This window comes from Hemicordylus capensis, chromosome 5 (assembly GCF_027244095.1).
Source record: "Hemicordylus capensis ecotype Gifberg chromosome 5, rHemCap1.1.pri, whole genome shotgun sequence".
Lineage (NCBI taxonomy): Eukaryota > Metazoa > Chordata > Lepidosauria > Squamata > Cordylidae > Hemicordylus > Hemicordylus capensis.
In genome coordinates, this window is record NC_069661.1 from 17,415,173 (window position 1) to 17,435,508 (window position 20,336).

A 20,336-nucleotide genomic window follows, 5' to 3' on the forward strand; every position below is an offset into this window, starting at 1 on the left:
TATGATGACAGTGAAGAAAATTACCCTGTATGGATACAGATGACTGTTTTAGTACACATCTGCAACTGAAATATGGAAGACTCATACCTTTCGGTATGATACAGATGACCAAATTCAAAATCTTATGGTTCTGCAAGTGATCAGTGATTAGTTTAAGAAGTCCTAAGACACTGGAGAAGGGGATGGGGAAAGCAATTTTAAAATCCTAAATAGTTAGTAGCAGGCATCTACAAAACCGCTTGCCAGTGGCAAGTGCCCCCAGCCTCTGGTGAGCAGGACTCTCAGCACCACACAGATTTCATCAGAGATCTCATTTCCAATGCCATTTTTGAGAAGATCATCCTTTCTAAGCTGTAGGGCTCCCACTCTTTCTTGCCATCTCCGTATCCCGGTTCAAATGACAGAAGACTGTTTCTCTCCTAAGTCCTCTGCATCTGTGCCGAAAAAGGATCTGAGGGTTAGGATCTGAGGGAAGAGAGGGGATTGGTGGCGACCAGAAATAATGGCTGGCTAGTGAGATAATCCTAAATTTGTGGATCTCCAGTTAGTAGTGTAGCTCAGTGCATATTTGCATGGCAATAGTTTTCCTGGGCACAGGGATGTTGAACTCACCGGGTGAATTTTTTTTGTTGCCGATGGGACATCCATCTCCACTCAAGGCCACTAACTGTTGTGCATGACTAGTTGCACACCATTCGAGCTGGGTTGAGGTCAAACTAAAGAAATGAATAACCCATGATTCTGTTTGGTTTCAGTACACATCTGGGTGAAGAGTTTCCACCAGTGATAATTTTACTTCAATACAGTTTACATTCTGCAAACATAAATGCATTCCTGGCTGCCACTGGAAATTACCCCTTACAACCCAAGAATTGCTGATGTGTGTGAATGAGGAAAATCCTACTTACCTGCATCAGCTTGGCTATCTGCCTGTTGAACTGTTGACTGTAGTTATGAGATAGACTCTTCTTTGTAAATTCTGAGTAACAGAGAGGTTAAAAAATCCCCTGCTTTTCTGGGTATCTTGGATTATTATGTACGTACTGAATTTCAACTTCTCACTCTAAATTCCAACATGTTCTGGAAATGTTTTAACACAGGGATTCTCAATCTTGGGCTCCCAGATGTTGTTGGACTACAGCTCCCATCATGCCCTACTGAAATAGCCTTTAGCCATCGCAACAGGGAATGATTGGAGTTGTAGTCCAGCAACATCTGGGGACTCCGAGGACTCCTGCCTTACCTATTGGGATACATTTGTGAGCAATTGCATGAGTCAGAAAGACTCAGTCATCTTTGGATAGAATCTACAGAGCCTGGTGCAAAATACTTCTGATTGTGTGCACAGTGGCAAAGTGGGGAGTTTCCTTCTAGTCCTCATTAGCCATATGCTCTCTGGTGAGTCCCATACCTGCATAGTTGCCAGGGGAGGGCTGAAAAGCTGCTCGTGAGCGACACAGTGGGTGGCAGTTTGGCGTCTGCTTTCTCTTTCCTGGTTTGTTTGTTTGTTTTTTTAATGGTCCCATTTAATTTAGCTTGAAAGACTTTTATTCTTGCCGCTGATGTCCATAGGCATCAAGGCTATAGCCATCGAGACGAGTAGCCATTGATAGACCTGTCCTCCATGAATTTGTATAAGCTCCTTTTAAAAGCATCCAAGCTGGTGGCCATCACCACATCCCATAGCAGAGAATTCCATAGATCAATGATCTTCACTATTTGTCAAGTGTGGGGGGCACTTTGGCAAAAAAAACCCCTTCAGTGTGAGAGTCATTTCCCACTATGCTGACTCCCACACAATACTTTGCTTTCCTCTGTGCAGGGAGGGCCCTTGAGGAGAGACGGGGCCCTTTCTTAAGAGCTCTAGAAGGAACACCTGGGAAGGCCTACACTTCCCAGCACTCTGTGCACACCTTCCAAGGTAGTGCAGGGGCTCAAGAGAGCTCAGTTTCCCTTAATGGAGCCCCACTGGCACTGGGTACAAAGTACAGCACTGCATCGTGGGAATGGTCACCTCCTCTTGGTGCCAGGAGGAGGATTGTGCAGAATATTCAGCTTCAGCCAAAGCTTCACACAGGCTCAATAAACAATTAGGGGGTGGCACTTAGGGTTGATGGGGGCCTCCACTGGCCTTGATGCCTTACAGTGGAGAACACTGTCATTGACTAATTATGCACTGTGTGAAAAAGTACTTTTTTCATCAGACCTAAATGTCCTGGCAATCAATTTCATGGTGCTAGTGTTGTGGGAAAAGAGCAAGATTACTTTTCCATTTGGCGGGTCTGGCACTCTGGTTTGTTGTTGTTTTTTTAATTAAAAATAAGTATAAGACAAACCAAGCTGAAAATATCACTATTTGGTTAACTGGTTCACCAATCCACATTCATTTCCCTTCTCCGCCTTTAGGTGTCATCTTTTCACTTCGCCTAGTTCCAAAGCAGTCAGCGATTGACTATCCAGGATGCCTGTCCAAACAAGGGAAAGTTAATGGAGGGTGGGGATATCCCCTTGTTTAAAATGCTGGCTGTTTTCATAGAGATTGTTTTATACATTCTGCAGTAGAAAACCTCAGCTTGCTACCAAGTATATCCTAAACAGGGAGCTGGGTTTGCTACCAAGGATGCCCTCAGCCCTGGATTCCTGTAGTGTGAGCTGTGGTTACTGAGGAAGGATGCCCTTTCCTAGTCCCTCTCAGGTGTGTGTGTGTGTGTGTGTGTGTGTGTGTGTGTGTGTGCGCGCGCGTGCGCACGTGCGCATGCGCATGCATCCAGACCAGGAGATGGTGTGCCAGCCAGTCCTCTCCCAATTGGAGGAAGACAAAGCAATTGTTTGTGTAGCCGTATGTGCATAAACACTCTCTCAGACCTGGATGGGGCCATATCTCTCAGTGGTAGAGCATCTGTTTTATATGCAGAAGGTCACGGGTTGAGTCTCTGACATCTCCAGGTATGGCTGGGAAAGCCCCTGTCTGGAACCCTGAAGAGCCACTGCCAGTCAGTGTAGACAATGCTGAGATAGATGGACCAATGACCTGACTCAGTATAAGGCAGCTTCCAGTGGACCCTGTGATCTCCTTGATGCCCAAGGCAGTACGGTGAGATGCAGCCCCCATCACTAGAAAGCGCACCATGCCTCTGTCTCCCGTCACCAATTCTCCTCTGCCGATTGTGCCCTCAGTCCAATTCCTTCCCTCCTAAGCCCCGCCAGTCATGCCTTCCTGCCCTGTTCCTTTTCTCCCACCCAAACCCTGCCAATTGCATTTCCCCCAGCTTCCCTTCCCTTACCTGATGGCAATTTGGCCCCTCATCCCATTCTGCCTTCTGCAAATGCAGAGGGTGGCACAGTGCAGCAGGAAACTATTTAAAGAGACTCTGGCTACTCTTGTTTCCCCTCTCTCTGCCTTTGATCGGGAAGAAGAAGGTGAAAGCAGGGGCAGCTGGCATGTGTATTGCCACTATGTACGTTTCAGGGGGCACTGGGACAGGTGAGGTAGCCAGTTCAGCACCTGCACCAGTCCGCTGCCTGAAGTGACCACCTCACCCAGCCTCCTTAGCAAGCCACCCTTCACTCTCTCATCTGAGCCTGATCCCAGACCCAGATTATCACAGCTACGAAGGAAGGGAAGTCCCTCCGAAGTGGATGCGAGGCCTTTCTTGTGCATTGTCTTCTTTCAAATCCGGAACTGAACTATATATCAGTGGTGTCGGATCTTGGTGTGCAAAAAAACTGCTTTGCACCCCATTATTTCCTTTGTTCCCAGAGCAATCTGGTGAGGTATGTCAGTGTTAATTCCATTCTACAGAGTCCAGGATGGGTGCTGGAAAGATAGCGGCAGTGTTCATATTGTAATAACACTCTGCATCGCAGTGAAAAGAAAACAACAGGGCTTGCTATCCCTAAGGGTAGTTTTTGTTGATCAACTGGTTTTTATTAATTGAATAATTAGTTGGGGTTTGGTTAATTAACATGTTGCCAAGCCATAATTATGAGATGCCTTTTTGAGCATACTGAAAGTAGTGTGAGAACGTGCAAGCTACAGAACAAACATATCCATTCCTTGTTAGAAAGATCAGCTTCAGTGTGTTCCTTTTATTTCAACCCAATATCAGAGCAAATCAGTTAAAGACAATGGCTGACATCCTGACTAATGAAGCACCAAAGCAATGAGAAGCACCAGGGCTTCTGAAAAGTTCAACTCACTCAGCTCCACTGCTGGCTCAGCCATCGGGGCAAGGGTTGGTGACCTCCCCTTCCCCAGGAAGTGCTCTTTGCCACCCAGAAATATGTCCCTGAGGATCACACAGTTCTCATGGACATAATTCCAGCGGATATAGAGGCTTTTCAGAGGAAGGGGAGATATTTTAAATCCCCACCACCACACACAAACACACCCCAGTGAAACATTAGTCTGGAACTATGATGAGTGTTATACTGGTGCTTCTCTCATTGCACTGGTGTTTTGCTAGTCAAGATGACAGCTAATGACTGAGTGAACATCTGCTGGACACTGCTGTAAGTAGGAGGAAGCTTTGCACCAAATTAATTTATAAAAGTGCAAAGGTAACAGGCAGATATGACCTTCACTGTCCTCATGTCAATATTTTTGTACTTCTAGGGATCCCTGGCAGCAAAGAAGTCCACGTTTTTAACCTGACCTCTCTCACCAAGTCTGAAAACATCTTGTCAGCTCTGTTGCACTACTACATTGGGGATCTCTGGAACAGTAGCGCAAATTGTCCTAGACTCAAAGGCTGCTCTCGTCATGGGCCCAGGAAGCCCGGCATGCAGATAAACCTCTCACTTTTGAGTTTTCCTTCACCAGGGAACCAAACTCGGACCCTGGGACATTACTTAATCAACATCTCTACTACCTATCGGGATATCCTTCCTTGGCAGTGGAAGAACATTACTCATGTCTTGAGTAAGGCAAAGCAGAATGACGACCTGATTATAGGCATCAAAATGGCCTCCGTGGGCCAACAGCCTTGGCAGAACATGCCTCCCAGGTATGAACCGTACATCCTCGTTTATGCAAACGACTCTGCCATTTCAGAGCCGGAGAGTGTGGTTTCTAGTTTGCAAGGGCACCGGAATCCCCTGCCAGGGGGGTTCCCAAAGGTAGACAGCCATTCAAAGGACAGCCTGGGTGAACGGCGGCAAAAACGCTCCACCAGTGTTCTGTTGCCTTTGCAGAATAATGAGCTTCCGGGTGCTGAGTATCAGTACAACGAGGATGAAGGCTGGGAGGAAAGGAAGCACTACAAAACCCTCCAGCCACGCCTGGCAGAGAGGGCAAAGAACAAGAAGAAGCAGAGGAAAAACAACCATCAGAAAAGCCAGACGCTCCAGTTCGATGAGCAGACCCTGAAGAAGGCAAGAAGGAAGCAATGGAACGAACCACGGTACTGCGCACGGCGATACCTCAAAGTGGATTTTGCAGATATCGGCTGGAGCGAATGGATTATTTCCCCTAAATCTTTTGATGCCTATTATTGCTCAGGTGAATGCCAGTTCCCCATTCCAAAGGTACAGTATTTTCTTTTCTTTTCTTTGTAATTATTCTTTCCCTATCTTCATGCTCAGGAAAATGCATTTTCCCTCTTTAACAAACTGCATGTGGCTATTTTAAAAGTGTCAATAAAATTCAGCCGGGTTGTTGTTAAAGTATAATATGCAGTAAACAGGCAATTTGTTCTTTTAAGAGCTCTTGCTAAGATGGCTAAGTACGAAGTCAAACCTGGTTTATGCAGAGATATAAAAATAAAGTTTATAGAAAAGAATTACAGGAGGTTTTTGTACAGAATTTAAATATGTTATAAATTGCTTATTGGGTAATAATAATGTGTGAACTCATGGTTGCCCTGTTAAGCATCCTTAATAGCCCCTGCATGCTCATTTCTGAAAACATAGCGGTGTCTAGTGCTTTATAAAAGTTGCAGCCCATTCCTCAAGTTTGCTGTTCTGGAAAATAAGTGCTTTGTATGAGGTGTCACGAGGTTCCACTAAGGTCAATTAAAAATCACAACTTTGTCCTAGAAAATTGTTTTGCATGTGATCAGTTACAATGATTGGTCTACATTCTGTGCAGCGCCCTGACGACTTGCTGGTTCTCCAAATTCGCTAGCAGGGGCAATGGACTTAGGAGTCATTGCTGGTTCCGAATGACTCCTAAGTCCATTGCCCCTGCTAGTGAATTCGGAGATCCTCCACGATTCCTAAAAAATGTGTCACCGCTGTGGCTGTAGCAACACTGCTCCCACTGGGGAAAATGTCTGCTGCTTTCACTGGGAGGAAAACTTGCATGGGCACCAATGGGAGCTTTCATCTAACAGCAAATAGCAGCTGTTGGTGGGTGGGATCTGGATTGGGAAAACGTTGTGGGCCAAGGATTATAGCAGGGGTGATCCACCCGAGGCTCTTCCAGGATGGACCATTAATGAGGCGAGGTGATAGCTTCAGGTGGCACATGCATCCAGGGGTGGCAAACATGGGCGTTGCGCTGCACCCCCACCACCCATGAGCATTGTTGCACCTTGCCACTCCCTGCCATCCTCAGTTGTGAGAGAAAGGACAGATGCTCATTCTGAAAAGCCCTGACACTGCCTGACGATTCCGCAGCAGCCCCAGGGCAGAGAGTTAGGGAGATGGAAGGCTGCATAGCATGTCAGCCACTATTTAGAGGCCTTGTTATTTTAATTTAAATTAAGTTCAAATTTAATTTATTCACCACTTGGCCTTTCACAAGGCCCTTTATGCTGCCTATGATAAAGAGGAAAAAAGAATATTATATACAAAATTTAAAAACAAACAAACTATATTTCAGCAGCAGAACAGATTAAAGCCGCAGTAGCAGTATACCAAGAGCCAAAAGACTTCTGGGTTTAAAAAAAAAAAAAAAATTCTCAAAGTTTGGATGAATAGCTTCTGGCAGGCTTCCCTAGGAAGGGAATTCCACAGGAAAAGTGCTACCGGTGAAGAGGCTAGTAGAGAATCTGAGCTCTGGGCAGGTGACATTATCCATGGCTGACTTTACATAATCGCCCATATGAGCCAGAAACTGGAGGTTCCTAGTGAACATGTGCTTCTGGTGTGAGCCAGTACTTCCAGCCTTTCATGCCATCCGAATCTTCCAACCAGAGGTTCCCGCGCCACATTATCAATTTGTTACCAATTTTGTCAAGCCAACTTCAAACCTTGGTGACAGAAGTCAGTAACAAGGTGCAGGAACTCTGGTTGCCAGGTTCAGATGACACAAAGGGTCCACAAACCAGCTCACACCAGGCATGCACGCTCACCAGGAGACTCCAGTTTCCAGCTTCCCGACTTTCAGGCTATTGTGTGAAGCTCCCCTAAGTCTGTATGGTGGGGGAGGGATTAGGTCCTGGCCCCCTCATTTCACCAGCCCTTCAGGTGTTCAAGGAACCCCTTTACATCGGGCCTTGCTTACACACACTCCAACATGTCTTAGACTCTAAAAGTGTAGTCTGTACCCTACAAAGTTGGAGAGTAAATGCCTAGGTCCCTGTACAGACTGGACCTCAGATTTATAGAGTTGGGCATGATGACAGAGTGGAACCAGCAGGTCCAGTTCCACATGCACTATGAGGCTGTTCTCATGCACAGCCAAAACTGGGCTATGGAAGTCAAGCTAAGAAAGCCACCCGTCTGGGGAGCCCGCCTCCTAAACAAGGTTAAGGGAGAATGCTCCCTTTGCCCCGTTTTCCAGATTGTGTGCAGTGCTGGCTGCTTTTAGCTGATGCTGCAACATTGACGGGGACCCACCTGTCTCTCCACGCTCTGCACACTTGCACCATGCATTGTGGGAGTTCCGGGGGCTGGGACTACACATCCCAACCTCTGCGCTGCCGCGGGAAGCAGCTGAGCGTCTGGACGCTCGGAATCACATGCCCTGACCATCCCAGACCTGGCAGTCAGATCGTCTGTGGGGAAGGCAAGCTTCTGCCTGCCTTCCCCAAAGGGCTCTGTATGTAGACATGTCATGGGGCTTGAGTCTGTTGCAATTAAGACATCCAGATGATGGCCTGCTGCTGGTACCTCACATCCCTCCCCACACCCAGGCAGAGTCTGAAGAAGCTGGCTTAGCAGGTATTCAGACTGGGCTAGTCATATATATAGTAACACACGGTTCAGCCGTTGAGATTCTAGTTCTAATCCTTACAATGCATTCAAACTAAAGTTGTGCTGCCGGGTCGGTGCCGACTCCTGACGCCCACAGAGCCCTGTAGTTGTCTTTGGTAGAATACAAGAGGGGTTTACCATTTCCATCTCCCGTGCAGTATGAGATGATGCCTTTCAGCATCTTCCTATATTGCTGCTGCCTGATATAGGAGTTTCCCATATTCTCGGAAACACACCAGCGGGGATTCGAACCAGCAACCTCTGGCTCGCTAGTCAAGTTCCTTCCTCACTGTGCCATTAGGTGGCTGCATTCAAACTAGTTGGGGTGGGGGGACAATAGAAATGTCTCTAGGGAAAAAGAGAAACTGCCAATGAGATAGGTTTGGTGGCTTTGATTTCATGCTCAAGAGTCTCTTCGGTCTTAATGGAAATTGTGCCTCTGCAAGTGGATTTGGCATCCATCAGAAAAAACAATACAAAACAAAAAGGTTTCCTGTGCATTTGGCTAAATTAGCATGGCTCCCGCAGTGAAGGGCCACAAGCCCCTGCCTGCTGAGCTGAACAACCTTTTGGCAGCGAATTAATAACAGCTGCACCTCAACTCAGATTTCAGGTGCTGCCCTCTACTCCTTTTCTTCGAAAATAGCATGAGCTGTTTTGCCATGTACGCTTTGGCTTGTAACAATTATACACAGATCAATATCGAATTAAACCAACCAAGGTTTTTATAAAAAGTTGCTAAAGCCGCAACGAGCTCCTTTAGCTCCAAACACCAGCCAGTATATGTTATTCATTTCATAGAAAGCTCATCAATGTACACAATGCTTTATGAAGCAAAATAGAGCAAATGACTACTGCTGTACTTTATTATGAATAATTATATGCCGCTTTCTCAAAGTGGATTCCATAGAAACATAAATAAGATGGTTCCCTGTTCCAAAAGCGCTCAGAATTTGTTTATTTATTTGATTTATATTTATTTGATTTTTGTTTATTTATTTGATTCCTTTCATTTAGAAAAAGACATAAGGTAGACACCAGCAAGAGCCACTGGAGGGATGCTGTGCTGGGGTTGGATAGGGCCAGTTGCTCTCCCTTTGCTAAATGTGGATCCTCCTTTACTCTGTCCCTGCAACTCACACTCCACTAGCTCATCCTTTCATTGTTCTGTTTCCATTAATTCTCCCTCATTGGGCAGGTAAGCCACCTAATGGTGCAGCGGGGAAGCAACCTGTCTACAGAACAGGAGGCTGTTGGTTCGAATCCCCGCTGGGGTGTTTCCCAGAATATGGGAAACTCCTATATTGGGCAGCAGCGATACAGGAAGATGCTGAAAGGTATCATCTCATTCTGTGTGAGAGATGGCAACAGTAAAACCCTCCTGTATTCTACCAAGAAAAACCACATGGCTCTGTGGTCGCCAGGAGTCAACACCGACCCAACGGCACAACCTTTCCTTTCCATTGGGCAGGTATCCTGGATAGGCAGGATGTGTATGGGATCAGAATTAGGGGAGGTGATGAGTTGACACTGAAAGGTAGAGAGGGAAAATCTTTGTGGATTCAGATTACCATCCTTCATCTTAACAATGCTACTTTCAGCTATTTTCCCAACAAACATACATAGGCATTTAAGGACGCTTACCAGGTGTTCATGCTTTACATGTTTGCTTCAGGAAACACCTGTGCACAGTGCATTATGCTGTGCAGCGCATTGTACCATTTTACCTGGTAAAAGGTAAAGTATGCTGTTGAGTCGGTGTCGACTCCTGGCAAACACAGAGCCCTGTGGTTTTTTGGTAAAATACAGGAGGGGTTTACCATTGCCATCTCCCGCGCAGTATAAGATGATGCCTTTCAGCACCTTTCTATATTGTTGCTGCCCGATATAGGTGTTTCCCGTAGTCTGGGGAACATACCAGTGGGGATTTGAACCGGCAGCCTCATGCTTGCTAGGCAAGTCATTTCCCACTGTGCCATAAAAGCGATTGCTGTGTAAAGTGTGGAGTTGCTCTAATGCAGAGATAATTCATACATGCATAAGAGGTCCTGCAGGTGGAAGGCCGTATGGCTGTAGGGAAAAAGCCATGTGACTCTCATTTTGTTTCCAAAGAGAAGGTTGCAGTTCTTCTTCATTCTGACACTATTCTCTGATAACCATCTTGAAAAACCAACGCAAAAGCAAATAAGTATTTTTATGAATCTGCCTTAAGATGAAACTCAAGCAGACAGCTTAGTTTGGGGTAGGAAGATCACAATATGAGACAATGGTTGGAGTCATGAGGGCTGAATGACTTGCTTTTAACATTCCTCCAGAAAATCACAGTAAGAAGGCAAATTTAATAGTTAATTAGTATGGACAGCACTTGTGCGGGGGGTGGAGGGCATGGAAGTTGTCAGACTACATGGATCTATAGTTTGACCCATAAGGGCTCTTGCACTCTTAGAGGGTTGTCTGAGTCAAACACTCCTTTCTGCCAGTTCCTAACTGAGTAGATTACCTTCAGTGACTGTTGCTGGTGTCTATCTTATATTTCTTTTTAGATTATGAGCCCTTTGGGGTCAGGGTTCCATCTTGTTTTGTTTGTTATTTCTCTGTGTAAACCGCCCTGAGCCATTTTTGGAGGGGTGGTATAGAAATAGAATTATTATTATTATTATTATTATTATCATCCTCATCCTCATCATCAACAACAACAATAATAAACAAGGTAGCAGGGATGACATACTGGAACATCTGCAAAAAATACAAGCTACCTGTAGCCAAAAATTGGTGGGACCATAAAATTGAAAAAGTTGTAGAAAATGCAAATGCAAAAATATTATGGGACTTTCGACTACAAACAGACAAACATTTGCCACACAATACACCACATATAACTAGTTGAGAAGAAAGAAAAACTAGTCAAAATAATCGAGATAGCAGAATAGAAGGAAAAAAAGAAAAAAATTACAAAGATCTACAAATTGAAATTGAAAGGCTGTGGCAGAAGAAGACCAAAATAATCCCAGTAGTAATTGGCGCGCTAGGTGCAATTCCAAAACACCTTGAAGAGCACCTCAACACCATAGGGGCCACAGAAATCACCACCAGCCAATTACAAAAAGCAGCTTTACTGGGAACAGCCTGTATTCTGCGGTGATATCTATAATAATAACAGCAACAACACTGACAATAAAATTCAGCCATCCCAGGTCCTTGGGAAGGACTCGATGTCTGGATAAAACAAACCAGTCAATAACACCTGTCTGACTGTGTAAACAAGAAATAATAATAATAGATGATAAGCACTTTTCAAACTGATATTACCTCCAGTTTGTTCAGTGTTGGAAGAGTGCAAGGGATCAATGGGACAGATCCTTGCACTCAGACAGAGCTAATGTTGGGCACTGGTAGTGCTGGGCAGATGCCAAAACATGGCCCTAAAGAACAGGCCATCTTTGGAGCCTCCTGGCCCTACTGCTCCACTTCTTCGCTGTTCTCACACCCCAAACACACACACTCCTATTCTCAGGAGAGAAAGAAGCCCTATTCACACATTGTGTTCAGCTCTTGTGCAATTATTGTGTAGTGTACACAGCTACAGATCTGCGCACAGGAACAGTTACTCCAGTGTTATACTGAATGCAGGTACAGCAGTGCACATCCTAGCTGTACCATGCATTTGAGGGGCTTGTACCCAGGCTCACTTTTAAAATGAACGCAGGTCCACTCATTCACACAGCAACATGTACACGTGTACAGTCATTGGTACACTCATGCAGCATACTGCCTGAATAGGGCTAGAGTGAGCAACCAAACAAGTAGCAATGGAGCAGGGAGAAGGAGCAGCAGCAGCAGCAGTCATCTCTGCTGGCTGGCTTGTTTGCTTGCCTGCTCTCCCCCTCCGGGTGGCCCTCTGATCTTGCCTGGGCATGGGCCAAATTCTGTAGCTGGCACTGCACAGGGGCTGTTGCTGAGCTTCTGGAGCCAGCATGAGTTCTCTGTAATCTCTTTGAGATCTTCCCTTACATATATTTTTATTTACAAAAACTGCCTTATTTTATTTTATTCTGTTTATTTATTGTCAGATTTGTATATTGCCTTTCATAAAAATGAAGATGGTTTACAGTATCTAAAATAAAACAAATATAATAAAACACTTAAAACAATACAAATATTAAATTTGAATATTCAAATTAAGTTTTACAGTCCGACAAATATAATAAAACACTTAAACAATACAAATATTAAATGTCAATATTCAAATCAAGTTTATTAAAGTCCAAGACCAGAAAACAAACAGAAGCAGTCCAGCCTGCCCGCGCTCTCTCCGTCTCCTCGCAGGCGGACTGGCTGGACAGAGAGTTTCTTCCTAGTTTTCTTCCTTACACATTACTTTTCTATGTGCAGGGGGGTCTGAGTGCGTGCATATCTAGGAGTGGCCTTCAAACATACAGACTCTCTACCTGTAGCCTGCAGCCCAGGAAAAACTCTCTCGCTTCATTCTGCAGGATGTCTAAACCAGCTCTGAGTAACGAGAAATTCAAACACATCTCTCAGCACAATGCCTGGAAGGGAAAACCAGAGATTTTAAAATGAAATGTAAAACCTCAACCAAGCGAGGCTAAGTATACTGAGCAGCTGCTCCCAAATCACAAACACAGAGGACTGGCATTGGTACTGCAGGCCAGCAAACATCTTTGCTGCTGTTTTGTGTGTAAAGCCATAAAAACAGAAAAAGAAACTCCCAACCCCTTTAGGAAACTATAATAGACTTTGGAGAAACACAGCCTCCCGGCTCTCCTGATAGAAGAGACTCAACATAAGCAGAGCACCTGTTTCCAATTCCTTCCAGCTCATAAGACACAACGGATATTTCATGAATTGCTAATGTAATCTTTTGTTGATGGCATTCGGTCAGTGCCAAACGACCTTAGAAAGTTCCCGTGGACACCTAGGGAACACGTCATGCGCTTCATCTGTGCACAAAATGCATTTCTAATTTGTATACCTGGGGTGTGTGAATACAAAATCAAAAGAGAAACCAAAAGAGTCTCTCTTCGTCTGTTGCAACTTTATTTTATAAAATCTAAAGCTCTTTGGACTCTAGAAATGCTTCTAAAGAAATCAAGACAGTGCACTCCAAGTTATTTTTCTTTTTTCTCTCCACACATTGTTTATTATGGTTTTAACAAGGAACAGTAAGCAGATCACTGGCTGACATACTGTGCAGTGTTCCATCTGCCTTGTAATGGGCCATGTGCGCAGTTGCGCAAAGGTGCTCTTGCACAAGATGCAAGAAATTCACCAATGCAATTGCACAGTGGACAGCCATTGGAAATAATGGCCATCCATCGTGGAACCACTTCTAGGACTGTTGTTGCATCTTGTGCAACTGCATGTCCATTCCATTGCAACACAGACAGAACATTGCACGGCGGTATGTCAGCCAGTGACTCGCAGCACAGCATGGCATACGTGGAAGACCACTGTCTCCATTCATCCTCAGACTGTATTTTGTTTCTCCCAAGCTCAGAGAGGCTCCATTGCTTTTAAGAATTGTACAGTTGCTGCAGCGACGAGACTGAGGCTTGTGACTGTGGCAATTGTGCAGTTCTTAGTAGCGACAGAGCCTCTCCAAGCTCAGGAGAAGCAAGAACTGAGGATGACCTGAGAGAGCAAGTGAGCCCAGTCCTTCTATGGGTAGCACGCTGTGTTGTATGTGGGTCAATATATTTAAGATCTCTTTGCAGAACATAAGGAGAGCCCTGCTGGATTGGACCAAAGGTCCATCTAGTCTGGCATTCTATTCCCCACAGTGGCCAACCAGATCACAGCATGAGAGCAATAGCCTTTCCCTGGTATTACTGCCCTCCGCAACTGTTATTCAGAGGTATACTGCCCCTCCAGCTGGAGATAGCGTACAGCCATCATGATCAGTAGCCACTGACAGATTTGATTTCCATGCATTTGTCTATTCTCTTTTTAAAGCCATTTGAGCTAGCGGCCATCAATATATATCATGTGGCAGCAGATTTCAGAAGGGGTTCTCAAACTTGGGTCCCCAGATGTTTTTGGACAGTGGCTGGAGATGATGGGAGTTGCAGTCCAACAACATCTGGGGATCCAAGTTTGAGGACCCCTGCCATAAAATCGGTGTGCTTTGTGAAAGACATCCTTTTCCCTGTCCTGAGTCTCCTGACAGACTTTCATTGGATGATCCCACATTCTAGTGTTATGGAAGGAGAAAAACATCCCTTTCCCCACTTGCTGCATAGCATACATAATTTTATAACCTTCATCACGTCCTCCTGAGCCACCCTTTCCTCCACCCAACCCCCACTAAAAGCCCCAGCAACTGTAACCTTTTGCTGCAGGGAAGACTCAAATGTGAGTGGGCTGGGGAATCCCCTTTCACCATATTTGGGTGTTTTGCCGTTGCAAAAGAGAGCAAGCGAGATTTCACAGTGAATGATCGAATGGGGGGCACATCGTGAATCTTCCATTTCAGCAGGTTTTCTGTGGGAGAGGAGGGTCTGCTCCTGTCCTTATGTTCCATTTCAGGAAAGAACTCAAGACATTATTGTGGGGAAATGTGTCGCGCATGGAAATTGAAAACAGAATTTAAGCCTGCTCTGAGACTGAAGGGAAAAATGAATCCAAGGTGCTGGCCATGATCCAACAGTGTGCACCTGCATCAGCCAGGGCGGCAAGAGTATAGCGTGATAAAAGAATCCAGAATCCCACCATTCAGCTGTTGGGTGGGGAAGTGGGAACTGGTTGAATAGATTCCAGGTCTGTTTACTAGTTTGCACACTCCCCAATAGTCCTGGCACCTGGAAGAGGGCTGGGGAATTCCCATTTGCTGCTCCCTTTGGCATGCAAAACTCTCCATTCAGCGAAGAAGCCTGCCTCTTCACAAGTATGGCCTCTAGCTAGGGTGGGGTGTGCATGAGCCTATGCTTTTTAATTATTCTATTTGTATTGGGGGTTTTAAAAAATTGTATTGCATTATTACCAAAACTCCAGTAATGTATTTTATAGATCACATCAGGCTAGTCCTGAAAAACCAAATTAATATATGGGCTAGCCACCCTGAGCTCCCTGAAGGAATGATAGGATGCATTGCAAATAAACTGGGTTTGAGAAAATAATATCCAAACAAATGAAGAACGGCGATATATGCCAAGTCCTATGAGGGGATGGGGCAGTGGCTTATGGACAGAGCATCTGCTTTGCATGCAGAAGGTCCCAGGCTCAATCCCTGGCAGCATCTCCAGGTAGGGCTGGGAAAGACTTCTGCCTGAAACCTTGGAGAAGCTGCTGCCAGACATAGGAACATAGGAAGCTGCCATATACTGAGTCAGACCATTGGGCCATCTAGCTCAGTATGGTCTCCACAGACTGGCAGCGGCTTCTCCAAGTTTGCAGGCAGGAATCTCTCTCCGCCCTATCTTGGAGATGCCAGGGAGGGAACTTGGAACCTTCTGCTCTTCTCAGAGTGGCTCCATACTCTAAGGGGAATATCTTACAGTGCTCACGCATCAAGACTCCCATTCAGATGCAACCAGGGTGGACCCTGCTTAGCTAAGGGGACAAGTCATGCTGGCTACCACAAGACCAGCTCTCCTCTCAGTGTAGAGTCCGTAGACAGTATGTCTCTACACACAATCTGTGTGTCGAGCAGGGGTGGGAAACCTTGGCCCTCCAGCTGTTTTTGAACCACAACTCCCACCATCCCCAGCTGATGGGATGGTGGGTGTTGTAGTTCAAAAACAGCTGGAGGGCCAATGTTCCCCACCCCTAGTGTAGAGACAAAACAGGGTCTGCGAGGAGAGTGGGTTTGACCTGCTCTCGCCACAGATGATCAGGCAGCACTTACTAGATGGCTGGATCAGCTGCCTAGATGATTACCAGCTCCATCACAGAGCCAGTTGGGGTGCGGGATTCGGGGGCCCTCCCACCGTGCCAGAAGTTCCATAAGACACCACGTGAGTGTGCGGTGCCTTGTGCGGAGCCCCTCGACACCAGGAGGCTACTCGTGAGTTGCACACAATCTTTTAACCCGGGTTTCAGGCTCTCTCGCATCCGAAACCCGGGTTAAGCGGTGGGCTTCATAAACAGGCATGCCACTGAGCCACACGGCTCCCGTTGCTGCACACGAGCAGCAGGGACCGGCTGGACTCTCTTAGCCCGGTTCCTGCTGCTCGTGAGGATAGCCCCAGTAATGAGCTAGATAGATGGACCAATGGTCTGATTCACTGTAAGGCAGCTTTTTAGTTCCTATGTCAACCACCCATTGTTCCAACATGATTCTGCCCCCGCCACCAGAGCTATTTTTCAGACCAGTCAGGAGAGGGTGCAAAGTCTAATGAGGATTCTTCATTTCTGCTGTTTCACTTACATAACCAGAACTGTATGTAGGTGTGTGAGAACTGAAAACTTACACACATTAAAGCTGCAGTCCTAAGCATCCTTACTGGGTCACAAGTGCTATTCAACTCAGCAGGAGTAAATTAAGAACATAAGAACAGCCCTGCTGGATCAGGCCCAAGAAGGCCCATCTAGTCCAGCATCCTGTTTCACACAGTGGCCCACCAGATGCCGCTGGAAGCCTACAGGCAGGAGTTGAGGGCATGCCCTCTCTCCTGCTGTTACTCCCCCTCAACTAGTACCCAGAGGCACCCCGTCTCGGAGGCTGGAGGTGGCCTACAGCCCTCCGACTAGTAGCTGTCAATAGACCTCTCCTCCATGAAGTTATCCAAACCCCTCTTAAAGCCATCCAGGTTGTTGGCTGTCACCACATCTGGTGGCAGAGAATTCCACAAGTTGATTATGCCTTCTGTGAAAAAGTACTTTAGTTGGTTGGTCCCAAATTTCCTGGCAATCAATTTCATGGGATGACCCTTGGTTCTAGTGTTATGTGACAGGGAGAAGAATTTCACTTTCTGCACACCATGCATGATTTTATAGACCTCTATCATGTCTCCTCGCAGTCGTCTTTTTTCTAAACTAAATAACCCAAATTAGTTTGGAATTGGGGTTAGAACCCCTGCCTTAAAAGCAAAGAGGCACTTTTTTAAAGTGGTGATTCTCTTTATTGAGCAGGGGGAGAGCAACTGACCCTATCCACTCCCAGCACAGCATCCCTCCAGTGGCTGTTGCTGGTATCTTAGTTTCTTTTTTTAGATTGTGAGCCCTTTGGTAACCAGTTTGTTTGTTTGTTTGTTTGTTTGTTTGTTTGTTTGTTTGTTTAAATCTGTGCTTAAATCTGCTTTGGGAACTTTGGTTGAAAAGCAGTATATAAATATTCATTGTAATCGTAGAAGCATTTGAGGCCTTTTTTCCTAATCGGCCTGAAATAATATTAAACCAAACTGAAATAACAGTACTCCCTATAAAGTTTTACAATCTCTCAGCAGCTTTCCTTACAACCACTTGTAGCTTCTTTGACATGCACTGCTTTCAGTTTTGCGCTCAGCACTTAAAATTGAATATTCCTATCATCACGGTTTCCATTGGCTGTTCTAAGTCATCAAGAATTTTCATGAGGCTGATCCATTTTTGATGTGATTAATATTATAAGAACATAAGAACAGCCCTGCTGGATCAGGCTCAAGGCCCATCTAGTCCAGCATCCTGTTTCGCACAGTGGCCCACCAGATGCTGCTGGAAGCCACAGACAGGAGTTGAGGGCATGCCCTCTCTCCTGCCATTACTCCCCTGCAACTGTTTTTATGATCTGTTTTTAGTATTTTGCTATTGTTTTATCATTATTTATTGTATGCACTATTGATTAGAGCTTGTTGGAGTAGATGGAATATAAATATTTTGCATAATAAATTAAACATATGAAAGTTGCTACACAGTTTCTCACCAATTTCTCAGCTGCTTATCTCTTGAAAACCCACATTCATCAGAGAGGTTTAAATCCATCTTATTCACAGTATAAGAACCTCGAAAAGGCAATGTTGTGGAATAGCCTGAGCCTCTTCAGTTGTTGTTGGACAATTGCAGCTGTGGATGATGGGAGTTGTAGTCCAACAGCAGCTAGAGAGCCTCAGGTTGGCTACCCCCCTGATCCGTATCCTAATAGTGCTGCTACCAGGCTGTATACAATTACAGTATTACTGGGTCCAAAGGTAAGACAGGCCGTTGGCAGACTCGGGTCCAATCCTGGACTGCTAGGCCGTATCTTGCAAACCACCAACACAGCCACAGGGCAAAGGAGCATTCATCTATTCTCAACACAAATTAGCATTTTAAATTCTGCGACCTTTATGATGTTAAATTGCCTACTTACTGGTATAGGCACTTGAACATCAGGAAGTCAAAGAGTCTTTTAAATATATCACTCTTTCCCCTGCACAAAACTAATGCTCATTTGTCCTGGGGTGGGCATAGCTTAGGATTGCCAACATTTCATTGCCGCAAGTCGGGGGTGTGTGTGTGTGTGTGTGTGTGTCTTGGGGGCGGGGCCATCTGTGGGTGGGTCATCCTAGAAGCCTGAGTAGCAATGCATAGCTAAAACTACAGAGTTAAACTGCTTTAACATTTATTCTCCCACCTCTAGGAACCATCATTCAGTGAAAGGGGTTCAGAATTTGTAACAGAGAATTATTGGCACCCTCACTATTGAAATGCAATTCCCAGAGTTCTTTGCGGGAAACCATGGCAGTTAAACTGGTCTAAAACCAAGATAAGCTTGTAGTTCACAATTAAATTAGAACGTTAGAACAGCCCTGCTGGATCAGGCCCAGGGCCTATCTAGTCCAGCATCCTGTTTTTTTCAGTGGCCCACCACATGCCTCTGGGAAGCCCACAAGCAGGATATGAAGGCATGCTCCCATTCCTGCTGTTGCTCCCCTGCAACTGGTAGCCCATATCCACTAGGACTAGTAGCCATTGATAGACCTGTCCTATGTTGCTGTAAAGGTTCCATTTGTGTCCATGTGAGAGCTTAAATTGGTTCATAATGGAATGCCACAGCCAGGCTGTTGTCTGGTATAAGACGTTCTGATGGTATCACCCCAGTGCTGTTTTGTCTGCACTGGTTACCAATTTGCTTCCAAGCCCAATTCAAGTGCAAGTTTTAATTTCTAAGGCCTAAATGGATGGGAACCAGGGTTCCTTAAGGACTGCCTCCTCCCATATTAATCTGCTTGTGCATTACTGCATTTCACTCACCATCAGAGGCCCTGTTGATTGTCCCTCCCACCATCTGAAGTGCAGCTAGTGCCTGTGACATTAGACAGGTTTTTACCCCAAATGCAGTGTCTAGGCTGTGGAGCACCCTCCCCAAAGAGGGACACATGCCTGCTGCTCACTTTTCAGGGATCTGCCAGGCTTGTCAAGAGAGCCGTTGGGCTACATAAAGTGCATTGCTGCAAAGTTTTTGGCTGTTGTGATTTGATTTCTTATTGACTGTTGGTACTGGTTTTTTATTTGTGGTTTTTATTCACTAGTGTTTTAAATTCTGATATTGACTTACATTCAACACAGTGAGCTGCAGATCCAAGGGAGAGATCCATGCCTACTAAGGAGTGTGTCATTAAACTTCTGATGGTACTTTCATTGAGAATGCTAGCCCAAAGTGTGATGACTCCTTAGTAGGTACAGAGCTTCCCCATCTTTGGAAGCAGCACAAGCAGGGCTTAAAGTGCCACAGAAGCAGTGAGCTTACCTCTCCTTGGGAAGGAGAACTGTTCTTATTTATTTTTATTATTTATTTATTTATTTATCAAATTTTTACAGCACCCCAAACTTTTGTCTCTGGTGGTTAACAAAAGCATAAAACAAGTTAAAATATAAACAAAAACTTAAAACCATTTAACAATTTAAAAATCACCTAAAAACCTTAGAATTTTATCTTGTGGTAGCAAGCATAAATTGTCCCCTTTCCTAATCAGGGGTCAGCTTGGTTTGCATTTGGATGGGTGACTACATATTAGCACTGTAAGATATTCTTCTAAGGGGATGGGGCCATAGCTCCATGGAAGAGCTATCTTCATGCTTGCATGCAGAAGGTCCCAGGTTCACTCCCTGGCATCTCCAGGTAGGGCTGGGAGACACTACTGCCTGAAACCTAGGAGAACTGCCGCCAGTCATTGTAGACAATACTGAGCTAAATAGACCAACCATCTGACTCAGTATAAGGCAGTCCTATAATCCTATATTTCTCCTGTGGATCAGCGGCTCGCTGCATAGAATGTAAG

General features: G+C 45.3%; 1 protein-coding gene across 1 annotated transcript in view; it reads left to right on the top strand.

Moving 5' to 3' along the window:
• The window catches only part of BMP3 (bone morphogenetic protein 3), a 50,417-nt gene that overhangs the window by 23,146 nt on the left and 6,935 nt on the right, over nt 1-20,336 (top strand). The window contains exon 2 of the mRNA XM_053255710.1: nt 4,616-5,526. Coding sequence (XP_053111685.1) covers nt 4,616-5,526 — 911 coding nt within the window. The remainder of the gene's footprint in view (nt 1-4,615; nt 5,527-20,336) is intronic.